The sequence below is a fragment of the Rhineura floridana genome, chromosome 3 (assembly GCF_030035675.1).
Source record: "Rhineura floridana isolate rRhiFlo1 chromosome 3, rRhiFlo1.hap2, whole genome shotgun sequence".
Taxonomy (NCBI): Eukaryota; Metazoa; Chordata; class Lepidosauria; order Squamata; family Rhineuridae; genus Rhineura; species Rhineura floridana.
The window spans coordinates 6,828,031-6,851,318 of record NC_084482.1 but is presented as its reverse complement, the minus strand read 5'-3'; the positions used below and the strand labels follow the sequence as shown (position 1 = coordinate 6,851,318).

Genomic DNA, 23,288 nt, shown 5'->3' with positions numbered 1-23,288 from the left:
TCAGCCTCACGTGGTGGAGCAGAAACAGCTACTGCGGTTGAGAAGGGGCAGGGCTACGCAGGCGCAAGGGGGGCATTTCTGAGGTTGTATGGAGCTTAAAGCGGCTGGGGGGGCCATGAGCAGCAAGAAAAGTAAGGGGGTGCGGCTGCCCTTAGTATATGGGGTGCATGTAAAGGAAGGTGCGGAGAATTTTGGGGCTGGAGAAAGGGTTGTATTGGAAGGGAAAGAGGGGGCTGCAGCAGGTGCAGAGGAGAAGGAGATGATGGTAGGGGGGTTGTCTCTTGGACGAGGTATTCTGTTGCCATTTCCAAGCTTGCCTAGGAAACTTTTGCAGGAAAAGTCCCATTTCCCCCCACCCCATTTGACCGTGCATGAATTCTTCTCCTTCCCCCCCCCTTCCATCTCGCTGCAGGCCCAGGGAACGGCCGGAGTAAAAAGAAGAAGCATAAGAAAGAGAAGGCACCGCCCCCTCCACATGCAGAGAGCGAGACTCCCACGGGGTGAGTGCGGGGCAAAATGGGGGAGGCGGTCGTCCCGGCGATCGTTTCATGCGGCATCTTGCCTACCTTGGCGGGAAAATAGTGATTGGAATAGTCCTGCCCCGTCGGGGGGTGTGTATGAATGCAAATGATTGTTCCTTTCTCTGTAAAGCGTAGCTCTGGGTGCATTAACCCTAGTTGAAGGAAGCCAGCATGGTTGGGGGGGAAATGTTGAGTGGGGTGGTTTACAGGACAAGTGCAGAAGAAACGCATGGGGTGTGTGCAGGGCTGGTTGTGGCTTCCATCTGGATGTTCATTGATCCATCAGAGTGTGTGGATGGGCCATCACAGGTATCATGTCCTAGTGTCTGAAGTGTACTACTTTTCAGTGGAGTTGGTTAATGTGCTCAGCTGCCAGTCTTCAAGCCTTAGGAAATCTAATGCCGTGTGCACGTGCAAAGCAACCTTTAGTGTTTGGAGTACTGCGAATTCCAGGAGAGTGGCTTATTTTCAATGCCTGTTAGTTGCTGGAAGACAACATAACTTGCATGTGTGAATGGCCATCACAGATATAACACAGTCACCACATAACGTCTGAAACCTAATTCAGTGGAGTCAGTTCAGCCACAAGTAGTTGGGTACTGAGAAGGCCATACGATGGTTATGGATATGTCCATTTGTGTTGCAAGAAAAGAGATATGATGATAAACACATTGATTGCAGCAGAAGCTTTTGTAGTTGCTTCACTGATGCATGAGGCAGCCAGAAAAATTGGTAGATAAGGTGATTCAGGTATCTGATGTTGAAGGCTTAGCACATCAGTCTTTCCTCCCCAGCTGCAACAAAGCCTACAGAGGAGCAGCTGTGTTTGGTTGCCTTGGGCCATTTTCCTCTTGCTTCTCCTCCTCTCATCAACATTTTTATTGTGAACTTTTGGGAGTAGGGAACTTTTGTTGTTGTTACTTATGTTGAAAAGCAGTGTGACATTGCTAATGCTGTACAAATAAGCTACGGCCTGCAAACATCTATGCCACAATACATATGTAAGGCTTTTAGGGGGCCTTAGCTCATGAACATGGATTGGATGCCTCTTGAACCAGGGTGGCTGTGACAGGCTAGGAGATCCAGATGACTCAGACAAGTAAACCAAGCTAGAAGCCCCCTAAGACAGGTTTCCCCAACCTGGTGCCTTCCATATTTTGATGGATTACAACTTCTATCATCCCTGACCACTAGCCTTACTAGCTGGGGCTGATGGGAGTTGTAGTCTAAAGAACATCTGGAGGGCACTGGGTTGGAGAAGGCTGCCCTAAGATGAGGTGATTCCTACTGTTGCTGCAGTGGTCATTAGCTAATCTGAGCTGATGCAGAAAGCCCTAGTCAGCTGTGGCTCAAATCAACCTTGGGCCTTATCTAGGGGAATCAAAACAGATATGAGTAGGTCCCCTGCCTACTTAAGGAGAAAAGCGTATTTTAAATAAGCGAGAGGGAGGTGGGTTTTTACCTAAGAAATCTGCATGGTTTGGGTATGATGATTTTGGGGTAGTTTCTCTTTACCACTTAGCCTTACGATGCAGATCACCACGGGTAGTTTGGTCTTGTGTATGGGATAGAAGCCAAAGCCAAAATCAAATTTATGAAACTGGCTGTGTGCAAAATTGAGTTTACTGTGTCCCTTTGTCAAGGAGAGAATCCCTTAATTAGGTGCCTGAGGAAAGTGTGGGTGATAAAGTAACAGTGCTGGTGCCGAGAGGCCTTTTTACAGGCATGAGGATAAAGCCCCATCTGAGGGTGATGGAAATGGTAGCATAGGTTACTTGCCAGATATATCTTTTTCAGAGTGATCTATGGTGGCAATTGAGACCGATTAGCTGTGAATCTCACCCAGATCCTAGGAAGAAAAAAAATCTTTAGGCTGTTTGGTTCTCTGGGGGAAGATGCCGAACTAAGGTCTAGCTCACACTGAGGTGATAAACCTGATTCTGGGCTGTACCACTTTTAAATTGCAGGTAGGGGCTTATACAACTGAATGTTACTCCATACCAAAAAGAAAAATCCTCCTGCCATAGGAAACTAGCACATTACAGTAAAGCTGTGCTAAAACTCTTCTCCCTGACAGCTGACAGGGATTTTAATTTTTTTTGTATGGAAGAGCATCCAGTCATGCAAGGCCATGCCTGCAGCAGTATGGTCTGGACATAGGTCTATCACCTCATTGTGAGCTAGGCCCAAACCGTGTAGGGCTGGTTGCCTTCCCCTGCTGGTCCCATCCCACCCCCAGATGCCATTCCCATCCCGGGCTGCAGCTGCTGCTAGGGGCTGTTGGGCTATTTTTAAACCCCCGTTGGCCTCTTGTCTCTGTGCACATTTGGGCTCTGACAGGGAGGAGGGTTCTGAGCTCACAAAGTATTAATTCCTCTTTTACTAATGAGGGGAGCATGTGGGACAGATAAGGTGCCCAGCCACCAGCATGTTCTGCTTAGGCAGAGTCTTCCGCCACCATCCCAAGGCCAGCCTGGCATTTGCGCTAGAATCAGCAGCCCCTGCCCAGATCTGGGCACTTTTCCTCTGAGGAATATCTTTTCCCTGGGGAAAATATCAGGAACAGAGCAGATTCTCTCCCTCCCCCCTCCAATACACACCTTCCTCAGACAAGAGCTGGAAGATCAACAGCAGTTGATAGGGGGACTTAGACCCTTTCTGCCAGCTAATTCCAGTTTATGCTTGTCCGTTATCTTTGGAGATGGGGGAAACAACGCAAGAGGGACAAGAAGGCAGTAGGTAAGTACAAAATATTGTCAAAAGAAGATGGTATTTTTATTTAATTTTTAGTGTCATTGATGTACATGGTATTTTACAAAGTAATGTAAGCCTAAAATATAGATCCCTACCCTGAGGTGGTTACCATTTAAATTTTGACAGAGAGGGAGATAAGAGGATTAAGTGTGAACAAATAAAGTTACAGTTGATTAAATTTAGCTTCTGTCAGGGTGACAATACCCGTGTGGTTCTTCCTATGTCGGAAATAGGCAAAAGATGTCTGTGTAAGCTGCTGCTCCCAACTAGAGACATAGAATAAAAATGAGATAGGCCTGAATAACAATGCTAGGAGTTGGAGATACTCATGGTGGCTTTTGACAAGTTTCTTTCAATCTCTCTCTCCTCCCGCCCACAACCCCCCCTTCCAGGCCACTGAGTCCATCCTGTTCAGAAGATGCTCTATGCACCCCTCCAATACCTCCCCTGCCTCTCCCTGCTGTGATTGGAGGAGGGTTGTTGGGATCTGATGATGAGGAACAAGAGGACCCCCGAGATTATTGCCGAGGTATTTGGGCAATGTGGGGAGTGGGATGTGCTATTCTTCTCCCAAGCTGGGGCTGGGACGGCCTCTCCATCCAGGATTGTGAGGGGGGGGTTAAATAGTCATAGGCAGCATTATTTTGGGTACCAGATGCTGAGAGCAGAAAACAGAGGAGGACAACCTAAATAGGCCCTAGGTCAGATCTAACAGGGTGCACTCTTATGTTCCTAAAGAATAACAACAAAACTGTACTAATAACTTTAGAAGTTGCCTGCATACAGTACTAGATCATGAGTGGAAAACCTGCAACATTGCGGATGTTGTTTGAATTACAACTCCCATAATCCCTGACCTCTGGCATGTTGGCTGCGGCTGATAGAATTTGTAGTCCTCCAAATGCTGTTTTTGTTGTTGTTTGGGTTTTGGTCATTGTGGTTCTTAGTTGGCACAAAATCCCCTTTGAAGCTGCACGTTGTGTGCATTTTGCCCAGTCCTAGGTCCTTAGCACAAGGGCAGAAAAGACTGGAAATAAGACTGTCGTCTCAACTAGTGAGGCAATTCTGGGGGTGTTGGCATGCCTCTGGCGACTGGTATAATTAACTAGCTTCCTCTTGTCTCCTCGCTAGGTGGGTATTACCCAGTAAAGATTGGGGACCTGTTCAATGGGCGCTACCATGTGGTGCGGAAACTCGGCTGGGGGCACTTTTCTACTGTCTGGCTTTGTTGGGACATTCAGTGAGTATTGGGCGACTGGGAGGCAGGAGACAGACTCCATTTCTGTCCTCTACTAAAGAGTGAGGACTAGTACAATGTCCCTCACTTCTCTGAAAAATAAAGTAATATGTTCAGACTGATTAGATTATGGAGCATACATTGGAGTGTATGTAGAAGGAGAAAAGAAAGCAGAAGTGCATGGGTACTGTTTTTTATATCATATAGATAGGAATATGGAGCAGGAGGGAGGAGAAGAATGTGCTGAGGGCTTATATTTCATGACTTTTCTGCTGCTCTGAGGACTAGAAGCTTGTTTTGATTTTTTTTTCCTTTGCAGTTATTCGTTGGCACAAAAGACCCTTTGAAGCTACACATTATGTGCAATTTTAATAATATTTATTGGTTGCTTTTTTTCCTCAGAATGAAACTCAAAGCAACTTACAAAGGAATCTAAAAAAATATGAGCAAAAAATGTCAAACACAATTCAAAATACCAAAACAATATACCAAGCCAACAATAAATAAATAAATCTCAAAAGAGTATATACAAAATTCACATCAAATACAGTACAGCTTACTAGCATACAATTGGGAGTCATCTTACAAGCCTAGTGAAACATTTAATAAACTAAGTAGATAGAAGTAATTAGATAAAGGGACATCTTTGTGGATACTCTCTTTCTTCTTTTTACCCAGTCTACAATAGGTCCTTAGCACAAGGACAGATAAGATTGGGAACAAGAATCCAGAGCGTATTCACAGGATTGTAGGCTTCTACCTGTAATTAGATACTCCAGAATAGCTAACATCAGTAAGATGCAAAGGTTGGGGGAAAATCCAGCCTTTCTAACCAGCCTGCTGATTGTAAGCACAAAAGGAAAGCTGGGTGCAAAAGGATGCCTAATCTGTGTTCTTAGATCTCTGGCAGACCCATGAGCATCTGAGGGTTCTCTGGGTGCATGTGGCCAAGGAGGGGGTGGGCATGATACTCAGAGGAGAGTGCTGATTTTTACTGTGTAAATTATTAAGTATTCCCATTTTGCTTTTATTAGCTTGCTTAATGCTTTTTAAAATTCACTACGACGTCTTATTAATTTGCTTTATTGTGAGAAATCTCGAGGCTGCTGTTGGGACTATAAAGTGGAATGTAAATTTTAAAACAAAGTGGGAAGGGGGAGTTAAGACTAACCAGTCCCCCCTTTCTCTCTACGCCCCCAAGACGGAAGCGTTTTGTGGCTCTCAAGGTGGTGAAGAGCGCTGTGCACTATACAGAGACAGCCGTGGATGAGATAAAGCTGCTGAAATGTGTGAGTTTTCCGCCTTGTCCCATCCACTTCCCCAATTCTGGAGGCACTGCTCTCCTCTTGAAAAATGGTGGAAGTCCTTAATTTAAAAAGGGGAGGGAGGTAATGGGATTTAGGCATATCTGGAAACTCCATTCCTTGGGTGCCCTGACCCATAAACTACCATTGCATGGCTGTGTGCTGTTGGGAAAGAATCATATCTCAAAGGCACTGTTTATTATTTCATGTGCTCCCAAGTTCAGCCTTGGTATTGAACACTGTTTTTCTGGGCCTAAACCTTGGAGAGCCTGGGGTCAGATGATTAATTGAATAGGTGAAACACTTCCAGTCTCTGCTTTCCCCTACCCACACTCCTTGATCAATTTCCTTTGAATGTGGTTGCCATCTAGATACCACCTTTTGCTGTCACACAGTTTCTTCTCTAGAGATCCCTTAGAGTAATCTTTGCTAATCGGATGCTCTCCAGATGCTTTGGACCACAACTCCCATCAGTCCCAGCCAGCACAGTCATGCTGTCTGGGGCTTATAGGTATTTTAATCCAAAACATCTGGAGGGCACCAGGTAGGCAAAGGCTGCCTCGAAGTAGTATGAAAAGTGTATGACTATGAGAGGGCCAACTCCCAACAACCCTAGAGCAGTTGCTGTGTAGAACCACAGAGTCTGTGCTTGCTGTTCTGACATTTCAAGAAGTTTTCAAGTAATCCTTGCTTCTTCCCCCATCCCACACAAATATGCTAGTTAGCACCTGGAGAGGTGAGCAGTTTTAGCCCAGTTTTGGCTTCTATAGTTGGTTCTTAATTTCCCCCCTTTTACCTGATAGTCTTCTTTTTCACCCTCCAGGTGCGGGACTCCGATCCGAGTGACCCTAAGCGTGAGAACATTGTCCAATTGATTGATGACTTCAAGATCTCAGGGATCAATGGTGTCCGTATCCTTCCACAGGCAGACCCAGAAAATAATGACTGCTCCCATTCAGATTATGTTGGGAACCACTCTTGAGTTCCAAACATGTGGTTTCAAAAAGTATTTGATTTGGATGAAAGGCCTGGCCTAAAGAAAACTGTCCTACTACTTTTTAGACCACATGTAGGAGATTGCAAGATGGAATGTTTTCCAAACAAAACAAAGAACAGCCCCAACTTCTCCACGCACATAAAAAGTGAGCACATTTAGAAGGTCAACTCTTTTTGCCAACTTGTGGTTCAGTATGTACAGGATATTTTTTCTTTGCTGGAGTCCTGGAGCCTACCTCCTACTATCTGAAGTGATACAGTCCAGAGACAATTTGAGCAAGCGATGAATTTTCTGTCTGGATCAGGCCTACGAGGATGTGCATAAATGGTTGCAGCCTGTTTCACATTATTTTATTGTTGAATAGAGACACAGCTATTGCTAGGCTACAGAGAATTTCCCTCCAGCTCATGCCCCTGTGAGGAGGAATAGTACTTTGGCCGGTTATAAACTGCAGTACATTTTTGCTGGAAAAATTAGCACATCCATGATGGGTATATGGAATGTTGTGATTACTGTGGCTGTGCAATGTCAGAGGCATCTGTTGACTAGCAGCTGTAACACATCTGGTTATGGCCAGAACATTCTTCAGCATACAGAGACACAGAATTTTCAGAACTTTTTTTTAATGGTGGCTGTGTTCTTTGCTTTTCCATTCTAGCAGGAGTTTTCATGAAGCCTCTGAAAAAATAAATGGTGTAAGGGTGGGGACCTGATAAAACGGTAACAAGGCTACCTGTCCTCTACAGTTCCCTGTCATTTAATAAATAGCCCTGTTTCTGCATTCTAACTGCATGCTTCTCCTTCCCTGTTATTAGTGTACATCAGGGGTAGCCAGTGTAGAGCCTTCCAGATGTCTTGGGCTACAACTCCTGTCAGCCCCAGTCAACATGGCCAGTTGTCAAGGATGATGGGAGTTTTAGTTCACATCATCTGAAGGGTACACACTGGCTATTCCTGGTGTACACATCTATCATATTTAATAAACACACCAAAAAAGCAGCGAACAGACAATAGTTCACTACAAATCGGTTACCCCTGCCCCATCTTTTACATGGGATGCTTTAAAAAGGAATCCCAGTTTTATGGTTGTGTGGAGATGCTTGTTTTTCACATAACGGCCAGTTGTCAATAGCCAAGTGTCTCTAGGAATCTGTATTCGAGCATTCTTCCCCCTGCTGAACACTGGCACCTTTTGTTCTCTCTCTCCGCTTCCCCCAATATCTGATTTTAAGATTGAAAACCCTCAAAACATTAATAATCTGAAGAAAAGGAGTTCTGGTACATTGCTCACACCTGGGAATAGTGTTCTGATACATTGCTCACACCTAGAAAATTTGTTCTAGTTTACTGTGTCTCCTTGACTTGGCCCCTGCCCAGATGTCTGCATGGTCCTTGAGGTTTTAGGGCACCAGCTATTGAAATGGATCATCAAATCCAACTATCAAGGGCTTCCTATACCCTGTGTCAAGAGCATCCTACGGCAGGTAAAAGTAGATTTCAATGTAAATTCAGGGGTAGTGGTCTGCTTTCTACCATCAGAATCATTCCTACCATTCTTTATTTAGGCAGCTCAAATTTAGGTTACAATATATCCTTTTATTGTATTATCCTCAAAATAACTGGGAGGTGGACCAAGTTACACCCAGGGAGCTCTATGATTTGTGCTGGAATGCAAATGGGTTGGGGGGAAATAAAAACATGATTAAATCGTTTCTAGATTGTATCATTTCAGACCACTAGGGGGAAGTTGCATGTTGCATTGCTTCCCATGAAAGGAGAAAGAACCCCGATCTCTGCATATGGAAAGCTAGGACATCAGGGTGAAGGCTAGACTAGAATTCACCCTGACACACTACATTTTCACATGCAGGGAGTTGTTTCATGGCAAGGAAGCATTCAAACCACTGCCTCACCTGTACTCTGAAATGGTGCAGCTCTTAAGTCTGCTCTGAATAAGGGAGGCTCTGTATCGGAGACTGTGACAGAGGGAGCACCTACCGTTACAATGGAAATGCAGTGGCTTTCCACACTCTTCTTTGTCTTCTGGGGTAGGAAAAATGTTTTGAAAAAGCACAAGGGGACATGCAGTTGGGGAGAGGGAGAAAGGGATTCAGGTGAATGGAGCAGAACAGGAGACTACCTATTGGGCATAGATTGGGACCTAGGCCAACCATTCCCAAATCTAGCCCTTTCAGAGGTGGGTCCCCTGAAGTCTGTCGATTGAAGTTTGAACTTCATATAGTCTGGTAAGTTTGAGCTTCACACATGATTTTGTTACAACAGTCAGGATTATTATCCTTGCATGGCAGAGGATGGGTAGAAGCTAAAAGAGTGGTTTGCCTTAAGGTCACTCATTGAGACAAGATTCAACCGGGGGCTCAGTCTTTATACTGCACTGGCTACTGCAATGTTAATTGGTGCATGAGAGCAGCTTCCTGGTATTTATAACAGGTTGGCCTTTCCAGAGACTTTGTACGGCCTGCTAGTCGAAGAGGCTGATGTTGCATGCACCTGTTTCCATCTCCTCTCAAAGAGGATTCTGTGGCTTGAGTACACACTCACACTCCATTGTACAGTAGAACCTCGCTGTAATGTGTGGGTTGGGGGACAAAGTGCCCACGTTATAGGGCTTCTGTGTTATAACGAAAGCCACGTTCTGTAAATAGCATTTTACTCATGGGACATTGTCATACCTGTGTAGTATATCTGAATCTGCGGTTCAGCAAGCCACATTATAGCAAGGTTCTACTGTGGCTAACAAAGTCCCAGGCTGTGAGATTTCTAGTTCAAGCTCCATAATTCCTGATACCACAACCTCTGTACACAGAAACCCCGGAATTCTGCATTTGAAAATGCATCTCCCTTCCCAGGTATTGCAGGGCCTCGACTACCTCCACACTAAGTGCAAAATAATCCACACGGATATAAAGCCAGAGAACATCCTGCTTTGTGTAGATGAAGGTTATGTGCGGCGTCTGGCAGCTGAGGCCACGATCTGGCAACAAGCTGGGGGGCCTCCCCCTTCTGGCTCTGCAGGTAAATAATCACATGCTACCTGTATTCCTTATCTTCATATAGGCACCTCTTCTTTATAAAGAAGAGGATAATCATTGGCTCCATTCTCTCTGTCTGCCTTAGACAGGCAAGACAGGAGTTGATAAGTGGAGAAGTCGGAGACTAGCAAGAAACCAAGCAAGCATCTCCATCTGATTGATTTAAAAAATAACAGTGCAATAGTTCCTGAGTTTATGGGTGAAGATTACTTAACAGAATCAAAGGGGGCAAGGGGGAGAAGGTCTGATAGCACACATACAGTGCTATTGAAGAATTCAAAGTGTCCAGCAAATCCTTGACAAAGCATAAAACGGGAAAAAAGGTTTGGCTGAATTGTGGAGTGAGATAGAGGAGAGCCAACTGGTGGTAAGTGTAGGAAAACTGATAATAGAGTGGTTTATGAAAGGCTGGACTCCTGGCTGGCAATTATTTTTACTATAAAAGGAGATTGCAGACATACACACAAGGTTGTATCCAATGTTAGCCCTACTCAGAGTAGACCTATTGAAAATAATAAACATGACTAACTTAGGTCCATTAATTTCAGTGGATCTATTCTGAATATACTTAGATGAATACAACCCACATTCTCTTCCTGCAACTGAATTGTCAGAAAGTCCCATTGCTATCACTCCACCCACGCATCTTCCGTCTGACTTGGCAACTGGAGGGCCCAGCTGGTACATTTCATGGAGTCGGATTTGGCCTCGGGAATCACAGTTGCTGATCCCCAGACTGCACCCTAAAATATGTTGCAGGAAGTGGCTTGACATATGGTACAAGTATGGGGAACCTCTGACCTTCCAGATGTTGCTGAATTACAGCTCCCATCATCCTTGGCCATGCTTGCTGGGGCTGATGGGGGTTGTAGTTCAACAACATCTGGAAGGCTAAAGGTTTCCTGCACTTGATATAGTGAGAGGCTGCCTTAAGCATGGCAGAAGGCACCAAAATTAAGAAAGGAAGGAAAATAGTTCTCTCAGATATATTAATATGTGTATGCATATATAAACACACACACACACATGTACATATAATTTATAGTAGCTCTCCCCATTCTCCTTACTTCTTGCCATCAGACGTTCATGGCTGTGTGTTGCTCTAGTCCAGAGATTGAGGACCTGTGATCCTCCAGCTGTTGTTGGACTCCAACTCCCATCCAACCAGCAAGGATGATGGGATTTATAGTCTAAACGGCATCTGGAGGGCCACAGATTCCCCTTCTATAATCTCTTCTATCTCTGTGGCAAAGGGTGGATGTGAGTGACAGATGTCTGAAAAGAGGTGAGATGGGAAGGAGATGGAGAGAATTATAAGGAAGGGAATGAAGATGATGCAATGTGTATGTTTAGGAGACAGTATAAGAACTGAAAGACTTGAAGGAGAGGGAGGGTTCCAAGCGTGGCCTGGGCTGTGCATGCTCTGTGCTAAACATTGGAATTCTTCACTGAGGTGTCTCAATGCCTGCATCAAGAAAATGGACCCCTCTATACCTTGCATACTCAGATGAAGCAGATTTCCATCTCTTGTTTTCTGTCAGTCATTCTCCTTTAGTTAGCCCTTGGGAAATATGAGGCACTGGGCAAGTGCCATGAACCACTGTTCCTTCAATCACTAGAAATCAGCCCTATTCTGAGATTTCACCAGGCATTTGTCACATGCTTTCAAATGTATTTTTGAAGCCACAAGAGCTGGAAACACAATGTATTTGTAAATGAGAGCTAAGATCCTTAGGATCTTGAATTGTAGCAAACGCACAAGCCCTAGGAGTGGAGAACTGTAATGAAGGAACATGTATGTAGGAACTGTAGCCTGGTGGAAGTCTGCAACCCAGAAATTCTGCAATATTTATTTGATAAGGTTCAAACTGTGTTAAGGATCACCAGAAGTGGAAACTACCTATTCAGGACTGTGCTAAGCATAGCCATAGTGGCAGAACTCTGGGATAATTTGTGTGTGTGTGTGTCTATCTGTTAGGGTAGCAAATTTTTTAAAAAGATGGGACAGAGACAGTGAGCAAGAATCATGATGTCACTCCTCAAGCCATGGAATGGCAGCCCTGCCTAAAATGTTAATCCACCTGTGCTAGGGATCTTGGCTGCCTCCCAGATCCTCTCCCTTATGTATCTTCGTAGCATTACTGATTGATCTTTGTGTGCCTTAGATTTTCTGGCTGTTTGATTCTGGGAATCATTCCTGTCTCTTTTTCTCCCTCTTTTTCTCTCCTCACTCCATCTGTGCACCTCTTCCCTCAGTCAGCTCAGCACCCCAGGAGAGCCTGGTAAGTCCCTTCTTGGCACCGCTACTCCAAGGGTGGTGGAAAAAACGAAGTTTAGAATTGCTTATGGCCTTGTGTAGATGGGTGGGTCACTCCCCTGGTTTTACAAAAATCTCAGCGTGGTCACATCTGTATTCCCCAGCAGTCCAGGTTTATGGAACCAACCATGGCCAATTTTTCTCAAGGGCAAAAGATCTTTCCAGTTATTTTTGGATACAAAAACCAACAGAGCATCACAGCCTTATTTGTGCTATTCTCAGGCCAGGTTTTAGTGACTTGGCTTTGTTGGACTCTAGGTAAGGTAATCCTGGGTGCATATGAAAGGGGAGGGGGAACATTGGAAGCTTGTACTACATCTGCCTACTTGTTCATCTTGTCCAGTCTTGTTTCTTCAGATTTGTAGCAGCTCTCTGGGGTTATAGGCAGCAGTCTTTCCCATCACCTGCTACCTGACCTGTTTAGCTGGAGATAACCAGAGATTGAACCTGTGGCCTTTTGCATGCAAAGCATAGCTCATCCACGTAGCCCAGGGCAACTCCAGGATGGCCTCAACTGGAAAAAGTTCTCCTTCTCACATTAACGGCACATTAGCGAGTGTACTTCGCTACCCACTCCCCCCCCCCCCCCCCGTTCATGCCAGTGAGGCGGCTTGTGCAGAACAGTTTGCTGGTTGATTCTGCCCCATGGAACAGAACTGTTTGTCTCCCATGCCTCTGACCTTAACAGCACCCAAACTCCATTTCCCAAGACAGCCACCTCTGGTTACTTCACCTCTGGCCTTGTCTTTTGGAGCAGGTGGGAAGAAGAGGGTTGCAGTGCTGGAGTGAGCTTGACAGTCCATCATTCTTCATTCTCCATAATAATGGCAGTCAGTGGGTGCTTCAGGAAGGTTCATAACAAGGCTTGATTCCCAAGCGTATGGTTATCAAAAGTTATTGTCTCTGAGCATGAAGATTGCAACTTTAGCTAATGTGTATTGATATTTCTATTACTATTTTATTTTATTTGTCACTTACTACAAAGATGTCTCAAAGCAACTTACAATTCTAAAAGCATATATATTAAAAATAACTAATTGACTAAAAGTGCTCATGTAATAATAATAGTGAAGGGTCTAGCCACCAATAGGTCTATCAAATATTGTTCTGTTCAGGTCTCTTCTTTCCAAGCATAATCCTGAGATTATTTTTTTTTTACTGCCCCCACCCAAGCTCCGTTACCTTCCTCATCAGTGTTTAGGGTATGTAGATTTCTGCACTCACCCACCCACACCCAAATGTAAACTATAAACCAAGAATTCTGTGCTTGGTATGCTAAGCAGGGAAAGCAAATTTGCATAGATCTCAGCTGCCGGGTGTATTTAATTATAGTTTTAAAATAGGGTTGCCTTAGCTGAACACAGCTCAGTAGAACAGCACGTGCTTTGTATGCAGAAGGTCCAAGGTTCAGTCCCTGGCATTTCCCATTAAAAGGAACAGTTTGCAGATTATGGGAAAGCCCCTCCTCTGCCAGGGCCCTGGAGAGCCACTGCTAATCAGAGGAGCTGATCCTGGGCTAGATGGACCAATAGTCTGACCTGCTATAAGGCAGTTTCCAACATTCCAACCATGGTGCCCACGTGGTTCAAGTTGTATCACTTGAGGAAGGACAGAAGTACTTGTGTGAAACATAACATACCAAAATAAGGTAGGGATGGGCATGCAGATTAATCCTGAACTTGCCCTCTGTGAGTTCACCCTCCCCTGCAATACAGTTTATTAGGATTTTTTATATGAATACAGTACACGCATTTTCAAAAGTGGTACAGCCCAGTGCAGACAGAACATATGTTTTGCCATATGTCAAACTGATACCTCTGTGTACCAGGAGGGGCCATAGATCAGTTGTACAGCACATGCTTTGCATTTATTAGGTTTCGGGTACAATCCCCCTTTAAGGTATTTCAAGACAGAAGAACTTCCTGCCAGAGACCCTGGAAAGCAGACCTTTCCTATATAGCAGGGATGGGGAACCTGTGGCCCTCCAGATGTTGTTAGTTCCAACTCGCATCAGCCCCAGACAGTATGGTCAGTGGTCAGACATGATGGGAGTTGGAATCCAGCAGTAGTTGGAGGGCAGCTGGTTCCCCATCCTGCTATATATTCTGCTGCCCTTTTCTGTTTTTCCAGTCCACCCGGCACATAAAAAAAGTGATTAGGCAAGGGACAGGCCTGATTTCTACTTGGTTAGCCAAAGAAACTGGAGGAATGCTGAATTGTGAGTAGCCTATTTGAAACCGGGCTAATAGTCTTACCACACTTCTGATATAACTAGCACATGGCTGGGTGCAGATGGTGGTAATGCTGGGCTTTTGCCAGTACCCTAAGTCCAACAAAGGGTTCATTGTCCTAACAATGCTGCCATTCTCACCGCATGGAGCACCCATGAAGGTCAGAGGCAGTGTGATAATTCTTAATTTGCAGGCCCCTTTTCTTACAGGTTAAGGGGCCCTCTGAAGATGCCTTGCCTATGGGTCTTACACTCCTTAGACCAGCCTTTCCCAACTAGTGGGCCACCAGGTGTTGTTGGTGTTGAACTTCCATCAGCCTCAGCCAGCATTGCCAATGGTCAGGAAAGATGGGAATTGTGGTCCAACAACATCTGGTGGCCCACTAGTTGGGAAAGGCTGCCTTAGACCAAAAAACACACAAAACCCCTACACAAAATCTTGTGCCTTTCATCCATGCCAAAAATGTAGCTAGTCATGCTATTCTCTTAGAAAAACCAAGCAAACAAGTTCCTTTTTGAACATTGCACCAGAAGCAGGGCAAGAGGAAGTGCAACCAACTTGCTCACCTGCTTCCTTGTGAGACACTAAGGCTGCAATCCAATACATGTCTACTCAGAAGTAGGTTCCATTGGATTCAGTGAGACTTACTCCCAGGTAAATGTGTATAGGATTGCAGCCTAAAGCTGCTGCAGGATGGAGATTTGGTTCACATGATGGAGTTTTGTGTCTTTGAGCCTGTTCCTTCCTGTAATCTGTACACATGGGCCAATATCTCATTTACTATGAAGCCTATATTTTGTAACATGGCTTCCACATACACCTATAAAGGTGAAAGAATACAGGTTTATGGGTTTGCATGTAGATAAACATGGCATAGAAATCTTCCCTTAAGATCTTGCTGCTGATGTCCCGTCGTTGCCCCTGCTGCTGTCTTGCATTGGATAGTGCATTGATTGTTGCTCAGCTTTGCTGGAAAGTGAAAGGATCATGCTTCATATGCTCATACCACAGCTTTTCTTTGTTGTTTTTTCACACTTGTCTGCTTGCTCTGCTTTTCCACCTTAAAAATACCTGGGTGCATACACACACACACATCGCCCTGCACGCACACGGGTATCCCTTTTTGTTTGCAGAAGTGCAAGATAGTACCTCCTCGCACAACCATTACGGTTTATTTGTTTTCTCATTCCCAGTTGCACTCTCTTCATGCCTTTGGTATGTCCTCGAAGAGTTTGTGCTTCCGCTACCAAGCAGACCCTTCTTTCTGTATGTCATTTATTTGCTGTTTCTGCTTTAGTCCAGCCAGGCTTGACCCAAGGCATTTAACTGCCAGGTGGCTAACCTTTTTTGGGCCAAGGCCACATTGCCTCATGAGTAGTCTTGGAGGCCTCAGGAGGGCTGCATGGTACAGTGGGCATGGCCATAGTAGAAAATTAATACCTTTTTCTTTCCATCCCAAGTTCTATTTGTTTTATTTATTTTTAAATAATTAAATTATTATTACTTCCATCCCAAGTCCATTCCTTAATTTCTTGAAATGTCTTCTATTTGTACTTTCTTTTAATTAATTTTTAACTGATTATTTGTCCTCATTATTCCTTCAAAGCCCCTCTTTTTTTCCATATACAATTTCATTTGCAATCAATGGGTGATGCTGCGTTCATTACTTCTGTTCATTCCTGTTGTTTCTATTCACTTGATTTCTGTTCACTGCTGGCTGCATTGTTTCTCCCACTTTGAGAAATCAATCATTGGCTGATAAGACATCACAGTGGAAGCAACAATGCAACCAACAGCAAATAGGAGTGAAGAGAACAGGTTGTTAATGAATAGTACTGTCAGTGGAGCGCCTAAAAGCAGCAACATCAAATAATCAATTTGGGACTTTTTTTAAAAAACGGTGAAAATTTCCCAAGGGCACTTAGATCATCACCATCATCATCACCACAGAATTGTTGGGGGTCCCTGCAGGCCACCCAAAACCTTTTGTTGGGCTGTTTGCAGCCTGCAGTTAGCCACACCTGTTTTGTAACCTTAACCAGCAGTTCTATGCAGTGTGCCCCCCCATCCTTTCTAGGATCACAAAGAATGATGGGGCTCAGTATTTTAATTGCACATTGTTTTCCTGGTACCCCTAAATATATTATCAGCCTGAGTGACCGCTGTCCTGCATTTGGTCTGGCTTTGGGCCCAGCTTGTTTTATAGACCGAATTCTTGCATGCCTCATGCCTTTCTCACTCTGATCCTCCATTTTGACTGCAACCTTACACAGGTCCCTGCTTCCCCGCAGGATATTTGCAACTTCGGTCTAGTGCTCAGTGAGGTCTCTGGGTTGTACACTTCAGATTGCAGTGGGTGCTCAACTAATTAAAATATACCTCCATAAATAAATACCTACATATAGAAAATGTATCATTTTCTATATGGGATAGGAGCCTGACCTAGCCTTCTTCCTTGACATGCTAGTTTTCTATGTGACATGCTAGTATTCTGTTGTGTTGTTTTGTTTTGTTTGGAGAAACATTTCAGTTGTGGGAACCCACCTTGCAATCTGAAGTGGACAGCCCAGACACCCCACTGAGCACTAGGTATTAGTTTCCAGCCATTTCCTTACCTGCTCTTGCACACATAACACTTGTCCTGTTTATACATTTCCCTGTGCCTTTTACATACTTGCAGTGCCTTTTGTGCTACATACATTTGTTGCACCTCTCCCCCTCCCAATTTGTTTGCACACAGCTACTCTCTTGCACATTGTGTGTTTTGGTGTGAAATTACACCCTGCTGCTTTGGGCACTGGCACTGCCCACTGACACTTCCATTTGTTCCCAGATGTTTCCCTTGGTTTGCTCTTCCAATTCTCCCCTTCTCGGCCCCAGACATCACAGGCTGGCATGTGGCTCCATTGTATGCCTCTCCCTTCCACCCCTGGCTGCCCCAAAACACATACCACCTTTCCCATGCAGCCTTGGAATTCTGAGTAGCAGGCCTGTGACATGGGACCATCTGATCTTCCAGAATGGGAAGCTTTCAAAGAACAAGCGGAAAAAACTGAAGAGAAAGCAGAAACGGCAGAGCCAGCTCCTGGCAGAACGGCTTCAGGACCTTCAGCAGCTAGAGGAACTGGCAGCCACAGGAGCCGGTGATGCCAGTGAGTCCACACTGGCCCCAGGTGAGGTTCGGAGTTCGGTGCAAGCTGTTGTTGTGCGTAGCCAGTTCTCTTGTGTAAGTCAAGCCTGGAGGCTTGACAGACTCACTTGAACATCTCCAGTGCCTTCTGTTTGCATACTTCCTCTCACACCCTTTTGCACAGCTTAAAGATTTAAACTTGTGTGTCTTCACTCCTTCTCTACTCTTGTATGTTTGCATTTACATTGTTTGTCACCGGCATTTTCATTGATCCAGTTTGCATGTCACAATAAACTATAGTTAATGTTTTACTGTCAAGGCACTTATCTGGGCTGTTTTGCTCCTCCCAGCTAGTACATGGAGGAAAGTGAGGTCCCTGGCTTTGAGTTCCATCTGAACCAAGGATCTTGGTTTGTTTCCACTCCAAACCATTATTGATAAGCCAAGAACAGATTGGTTTATCATTGTGGATTGATTGGATTGAAACAAACCACAATACAATCCCAGGTTTGGATGTAATGCTAAGCCAGGGTTCATGGTTTGTTTCTCTCCAGTGCTAGCAAGCAGAAGCAAAGTAGGCTGAATCAGCTCATGCACAGTAAGCTGTGGTTTATTGTTTTGCCGTGACATGCAAAAGCAGCCATTGCCTGTTGGAAGTTTGACTTCCGTTTTTACCTCTCTTGATCACTTGTCATATGCAACAACCCTATAAGGGTAATTATCCAGCCTACTACACTTCCGAGAGTTCCCTGGGAAGGGGGATTGATTGTTAAACCACTCTGGGAATTGTCACTCTGGAGGGGGAATAGTAGGGGTCTCCTAATAACTCTCTGCACCCTTAACAAACTACAGTTTCTAGGATTCTTTGGAGGAAGCCGTGACTGTTTAAAGTGGTACGATACTGCTCTAAATATATAATGCAGATGGGACCTGTGTTGGTTCTGCATGCTTGTCTCTGTGCACACACTGTTTAGTACCACAAAATATTTTTTATTGGGAGTAAGACAAAGTAACCAAGGTTCTAGAAAACCTTACTCAGTGGGTTAAGGTAGAAAAATCTACTTATAATTATTGACATATGAACAGCATTCATGAAACATCCAAAAATCTTATTACTATATATAGTGCAGTTTGAAAACAGATCACAATTTCCTTGCCAGTGTGTACAATTTGTAGCCATGGCCACATCAGGTTTTAAATAGTCACAGATCTTTTGTTGTGTTTTCAAAATGCAAAGTGAATTGTTAAAGTGAATTATTCACACTGGCAAGAAAATTGTGACTAGTTTTGAAATATGTGTGCATTTTTATGTAATTACATAAGCCTTGTTCTCAGGGGGTTAACCTGTGTCTAGGCAATACCACTTCAGTCTGCGGGTGAAGGCTTTCATGAGTGAATGTTTCTTTATACCATAAAAAAAAATATCTGTATAGGAAAATTACACGTAGAAAGGTTCTAACCTAACATTCTCTTTGATAACAGAGATGTGTATGTTTTGTGGATATTTATTTATTTATTGCATTTGTGTACTGCCCCATAGGCGAAGCTCTCTGTTGTTAATTGGATATCGTTCCCTCTATTTCCAGTTCAAGTCTTCCCATACTCCTGGAGATATGGCCAAAATGGCACTATCCACACACAAGAGGGGAGGTATCAATAGATGTGAGGTAGCCCCAAGGTTTACATGTGTCCAAAAACGATTTAGGGAGAAGAAAACCTTAGGGTGCAGAGGGAAAGCCCCAAAACAGCCCCAGAAGGCCTCAGTGGCAGGAATGTTGACTGACTGAGAGGGGAAAAAACTGACAATCTGGTGGGAGGGGGAATGGAATGGAGTGACTGGAATGGGAAGAGGGTGACACAGTGAAAAAAGGGTACAGAGAGAACCATCTCATTTTCTGGATAGGTGATTTCCTGGTTCACACTGCCTATTTTTTTAATATTACCATAATCAGAGAGAGCTGCCTGAAAAAATCCATTTAGAATTCCAAGATTTTAATGTAATAGATTGGACCAAAATGTAGCATGCCCCCCCCAATCCAAAATCAGGAAAAAATCCCAAAACAGGCCAGTGAAGACTGAGCATGTTTAGTGGACACAGAATGCTGACCGAGTGTTGGAATGGGGAGGGGTAATGGAGTGGAGTGGCTGGAACAGCAAAATGTTCACCGATCCCTAACTTCAATATGCTCTAAGCACAAGAATGGCACATGACGTAGGGGGAGCAGGAAGCAGAAAAACAGAGGCAAAATATTTACTTTTTTTTGTAAACTGCCATCAGTCTTTAGAGTATGTGTGGTCAATCTTTTTACCTACTTTAATGTAAGTTAGTATCCAACAGATTTCACTGTTATTTTTGGCCATGTTACAGTCAAATAATCTCATAAACATATAAACATAACATATGTTTTTAAATTGTTTTAACTTGTGTTTTTAAATTGTTTTTTGTGTTTTAAAATTTGGATATTTGTTTTTAATGTTTTTAATTGTTGTAAACTGCCCAGAGAGCTTTGGCTATGGGGCGGTATATAAATGTAATAAACAAACAAACAAACAAACAGTGAACAGAAGCACTTTACGCTGCAACATTTTGTTGCAGGGGCCCACTTATCCGCAATAAATAGGTTTAATTTTTGAATATTTTAAATCGTAACTCTTTGAATCGGATGTAGGTACCTCTTGCCTCTTCTCTCTTTTGTGTCTTTTCATGCCTGCCTCTTCCCCCAGGCATGCACAACGGCAGCTCTGTTCCTTCTGAGTCAAAGCTGTTTGCATCACATCTTTTTACAATTTTGGGAAACCATGACCCTCTCTTTTCCTTTTCTGCAGACCTGCTTGGCGGAGCCCCCATCTTGGTCTCCTCGGTTGCAGGGGCAGAGCCCTCAGGGGGGTCTCTAGCCTGCAGCCCCCAGAGTCTGACATCGTCTTCTGGTTTCTACACGCACAACGCTTACGACAGCTGCAATGGGCACTCTCCACCAGGCACTGCCAGCCGCCATTTCAGCCCTGACTCAGCAACCTCAGGCTTCTCAGGGTCCCTCTTCTCTGGCTCAGCCATGTCAGGTGTCTCTAACCAGCGGGAGCGTGGAGGCCTTCTTTCCCCCAGCAGTGAGTATCTGTCTTCAGCCTCATGATCTCACAGGGCAAAGTGACCGAGGGGGAGGCATGTAGGCCCAAAAGCTGGTGAACCATCTTTTATACAGCATCTCTTCCCTTGGTCAGAGTTTCCTAAAGTTGTGATAGCAAAGGCAAACCATTATCCTTAATTAAAGCTGGAGTCATAGTTTATTCCTACAACTCAAAAGGTTTGAAGAGTAAAAATCACATGCCTTCCAAAGAGAATGTGTTTCGCATCAAACGGGGTACTGCTGTCCTTCCTCATAGGCAAGGTCATTCTGACTTTGGAAGTGACTGGAAAATCAGCCATATCTGATGCAAAGAGTGTGGCAGTATTGCTGAGCCAATTATCCCCCTATGCATTTGGTTTATTTTTCCTAGGTGTAGAACTTTATCAGATGAAACTGAGGTTATTATACTTTGGACACATAATGAGAAGACCTGATTCACTAGAAAAGACAATATTGCTGGGAAAAACAGAAGGGAGTAGAAAAAGAGGAAGGCCAAACAAGAGATGGATTGATTCCATAAAGGAAGCCACAGACCTGGACTTACAAGATCTGAACAGGGTGGTTCATGACAGATGCTCTTGGAGGTCACTGATTCATAGGGTCACCATAAGTCATAATCAACTTGAAGGCACATAACAACAACAGAACTTTATCCCTTTTAAATTTCATTCTGTTGATTTCAGCCCAATGCTCCAACCTATCAAGATGACTTTGAATTTTCTTTCTGTCTTCCGGGGTATTAGGTATCCCTCCCAATTTAATGTCATCTGCAAATTTGATAAGCATTTCCTGCACCTCCTCATCCAAGTCATTAATACAAATGTTAAAGAGCACTGGGCCTGGGAACAAGCCCTATGGTACCCCGCTTATTCCCCCCCCCCAGTTTGAGAAGGAAACATTGTTAAGCACTCCTTGAGTACGATTCTGTTGCCAACTGTGGATCCAGCTGATAGTTGTTCCATCCAGCCCACATTTAGCTAGCTTGCTAATCAGAATGTCATGGGGCACTTTGTCAAAAGCTTTGCTGAAGTCAAGATACATTATGTCCACAATATTCCCACAGTCTGCAAGGGAGGTAGAAAATGAGATGATTATTCTGGCAGGATTTGTTCTTGATTTCTAGTAATCACTGCATTGTTTTCAAGGTGCTTACAGATTGACTGCTTTATAATCTGCTCCAGAATTTTCCCAAGATTGATGTCAGACTGACTGGTCTGTAGTTCCCAGGCTCCTCCTTTTTGCAGATAAAGACATTAGCCCTCCTCCAGTCATCTGGCATGTCACCCATTTTCCATGATTTCGTAAAGATAATAGACCGTGGTTCTGAGAGTTCTTCAGTCAGTTCCTTCATTACTCTAGAATGCAGTTCAAGTAATTAGGTATTCCTTGACCATTTGTTTATCATTCTCAAGCTGCAGTACTGCCCCTTCAACTTGTACTTCATGTTTGCCAGGAGGGTCATAGACCTGCTTTTGGGAGAAGACTGAGCCAAAGTTGGAATTGAGCACTTCTGCCTTTTCTTTCTCATCTGTTATCATTTTGCCATCCTCACTGAGTAGCTGTGCCACCATTTCTTTCTCTGTCTTTTACTATGGACGTATCTGAAGAAAGCTTTTTTGTTGCTTTTAGCATCCCTCACTAACCTCAGCTCATTCTCAGCTTTAGCCTTCCTGACACTAATCCCTGCGATTCTATGCTACCTGCCTGTACTCTTCCTTTGTGGCCTTATCACGCAAGTGAGGATATGAACCTAGGTGTTCTCAGCTTTAACCCAGCACTCTTAACCTCTGCACCACACTGGCTCTCAGTTGTGGCCATTTCCCAACTCCATGGTGTCCACAGAACCCCCTCCGTGGTTCTCTCTACCTCACAAGACACCCCCAAAATACATTGTCTCCACCCTTTCTATCAGACTGCTGTTCTTTCCTTTCTTGGCAGCCATTTTAAACACAAAAATAAAAAAGGCTTATATAATTGCAGCAAATGGTCAGCTATTTAATTTATTATAATATTTTTAGTAGGTGTTGGGAGGACAAAGGCACCATTTGGGTTTTCCACCAGACAACAAATTGCCTCGCAAACAACACCTGTACTACTCGTAGCCTTTTCAGTTTAATGAGTGACAAGAGGTGAGTGGATGGACCTTTCACCCAATGGCTTTTTGTTTTGTTTGTGTTTCACCCTGTTCTCCACCCTGAACTGTCTTGGCAGCTTTTGGTACCTCTGAATTCCTAGTGAACCCCTTGGAACCTCAAAATGCAGACAAGATCAGAGTGAAGATAGCAGATCTGGGAAATGCCTGCTGGGTGGTAAGTAATTGGGGCAGACACATGAATGCGTTTATAATTTTCAATATGCCCAGTTCTGAAGGTTCTTAAAAAATTTAACTGTGGACTACACACACACACGCATTTTGTAGCAAGTACGTTGACTGGTGTCTCGGGGGACGCTGCCAAGGAATAAGAATTACATGGGATTTAGTAAGACCCATATCCTATCAGCAGTGGAGCAGGGTGAGGTGATTTTCCTTTTGGAAGATGAATGGGGGATAGGTAGAGCTCTGCTTTGGTGGGCAGTGCACACAAGTTTTGGCTGAGGCAACTGCCACATGGTGGGAGA

At 44.1% G+C, this 23,288-nt stretch overlaps 1 protein-coding gene across 3 annotated transcripts in view; it reads left to right on the top strand.

Moving 5' to 3' along the window:
• The window catches only part of SRPK3 (SRSF protein kinase 3), a 37,308-nt gene continuing 14,020 nt past the window's right edge, over positions 1–23,288 (top strand). The window contains exons 1-12 of one of the 3 annotated variants that reach the window (XM_061614182.1): positions 1–179; positions 413–500; positions 3,668–3,804; positions 4,407–4,515; positions 5,714–5,801; positions 6,640–6,727; positions 8,191–8,297; positions 9,684–9,849; positions 12,123–12,148; positions 17,434–17,587; positions 20,371–20,649; positions 22,881–22,978. In XM_061614182.1, the coding sequence (XP_061470166.1) occupies positions 89–179; positions 413–500; positions 3,668–3,804; positions 4,407–4,515; positions 5,714–5,801; positions 6,640–6,727; positions 8,191–8,297; positions 9,684–9,849; positions 12,123–12,148; positions 17,434–17,587; positions 20,371–20,649; positions 22,881–22,978 (1,431 nt within the window). In that variant the 5' untranslated portion in view covers positions 1–88. Of the gene's footprint in view, positions 180–412; positions 501–2,928; positions 3,261–3,667; positions 3,805–4,406; positions 4,516–5,713; positions 5,802–6,639; positions 6,728–8,190; positions 8,298–9,683; positions 9,850–12,122; positions 12,149–17,433; positions 17,588–20,370; positions 20,650–22,880; positions 22,979–23,288 lie in introns of those variants that run through there. The other 2 variants (XM_061614183.1, XM_061614184.1) reach the window with 2 other exon arrangements.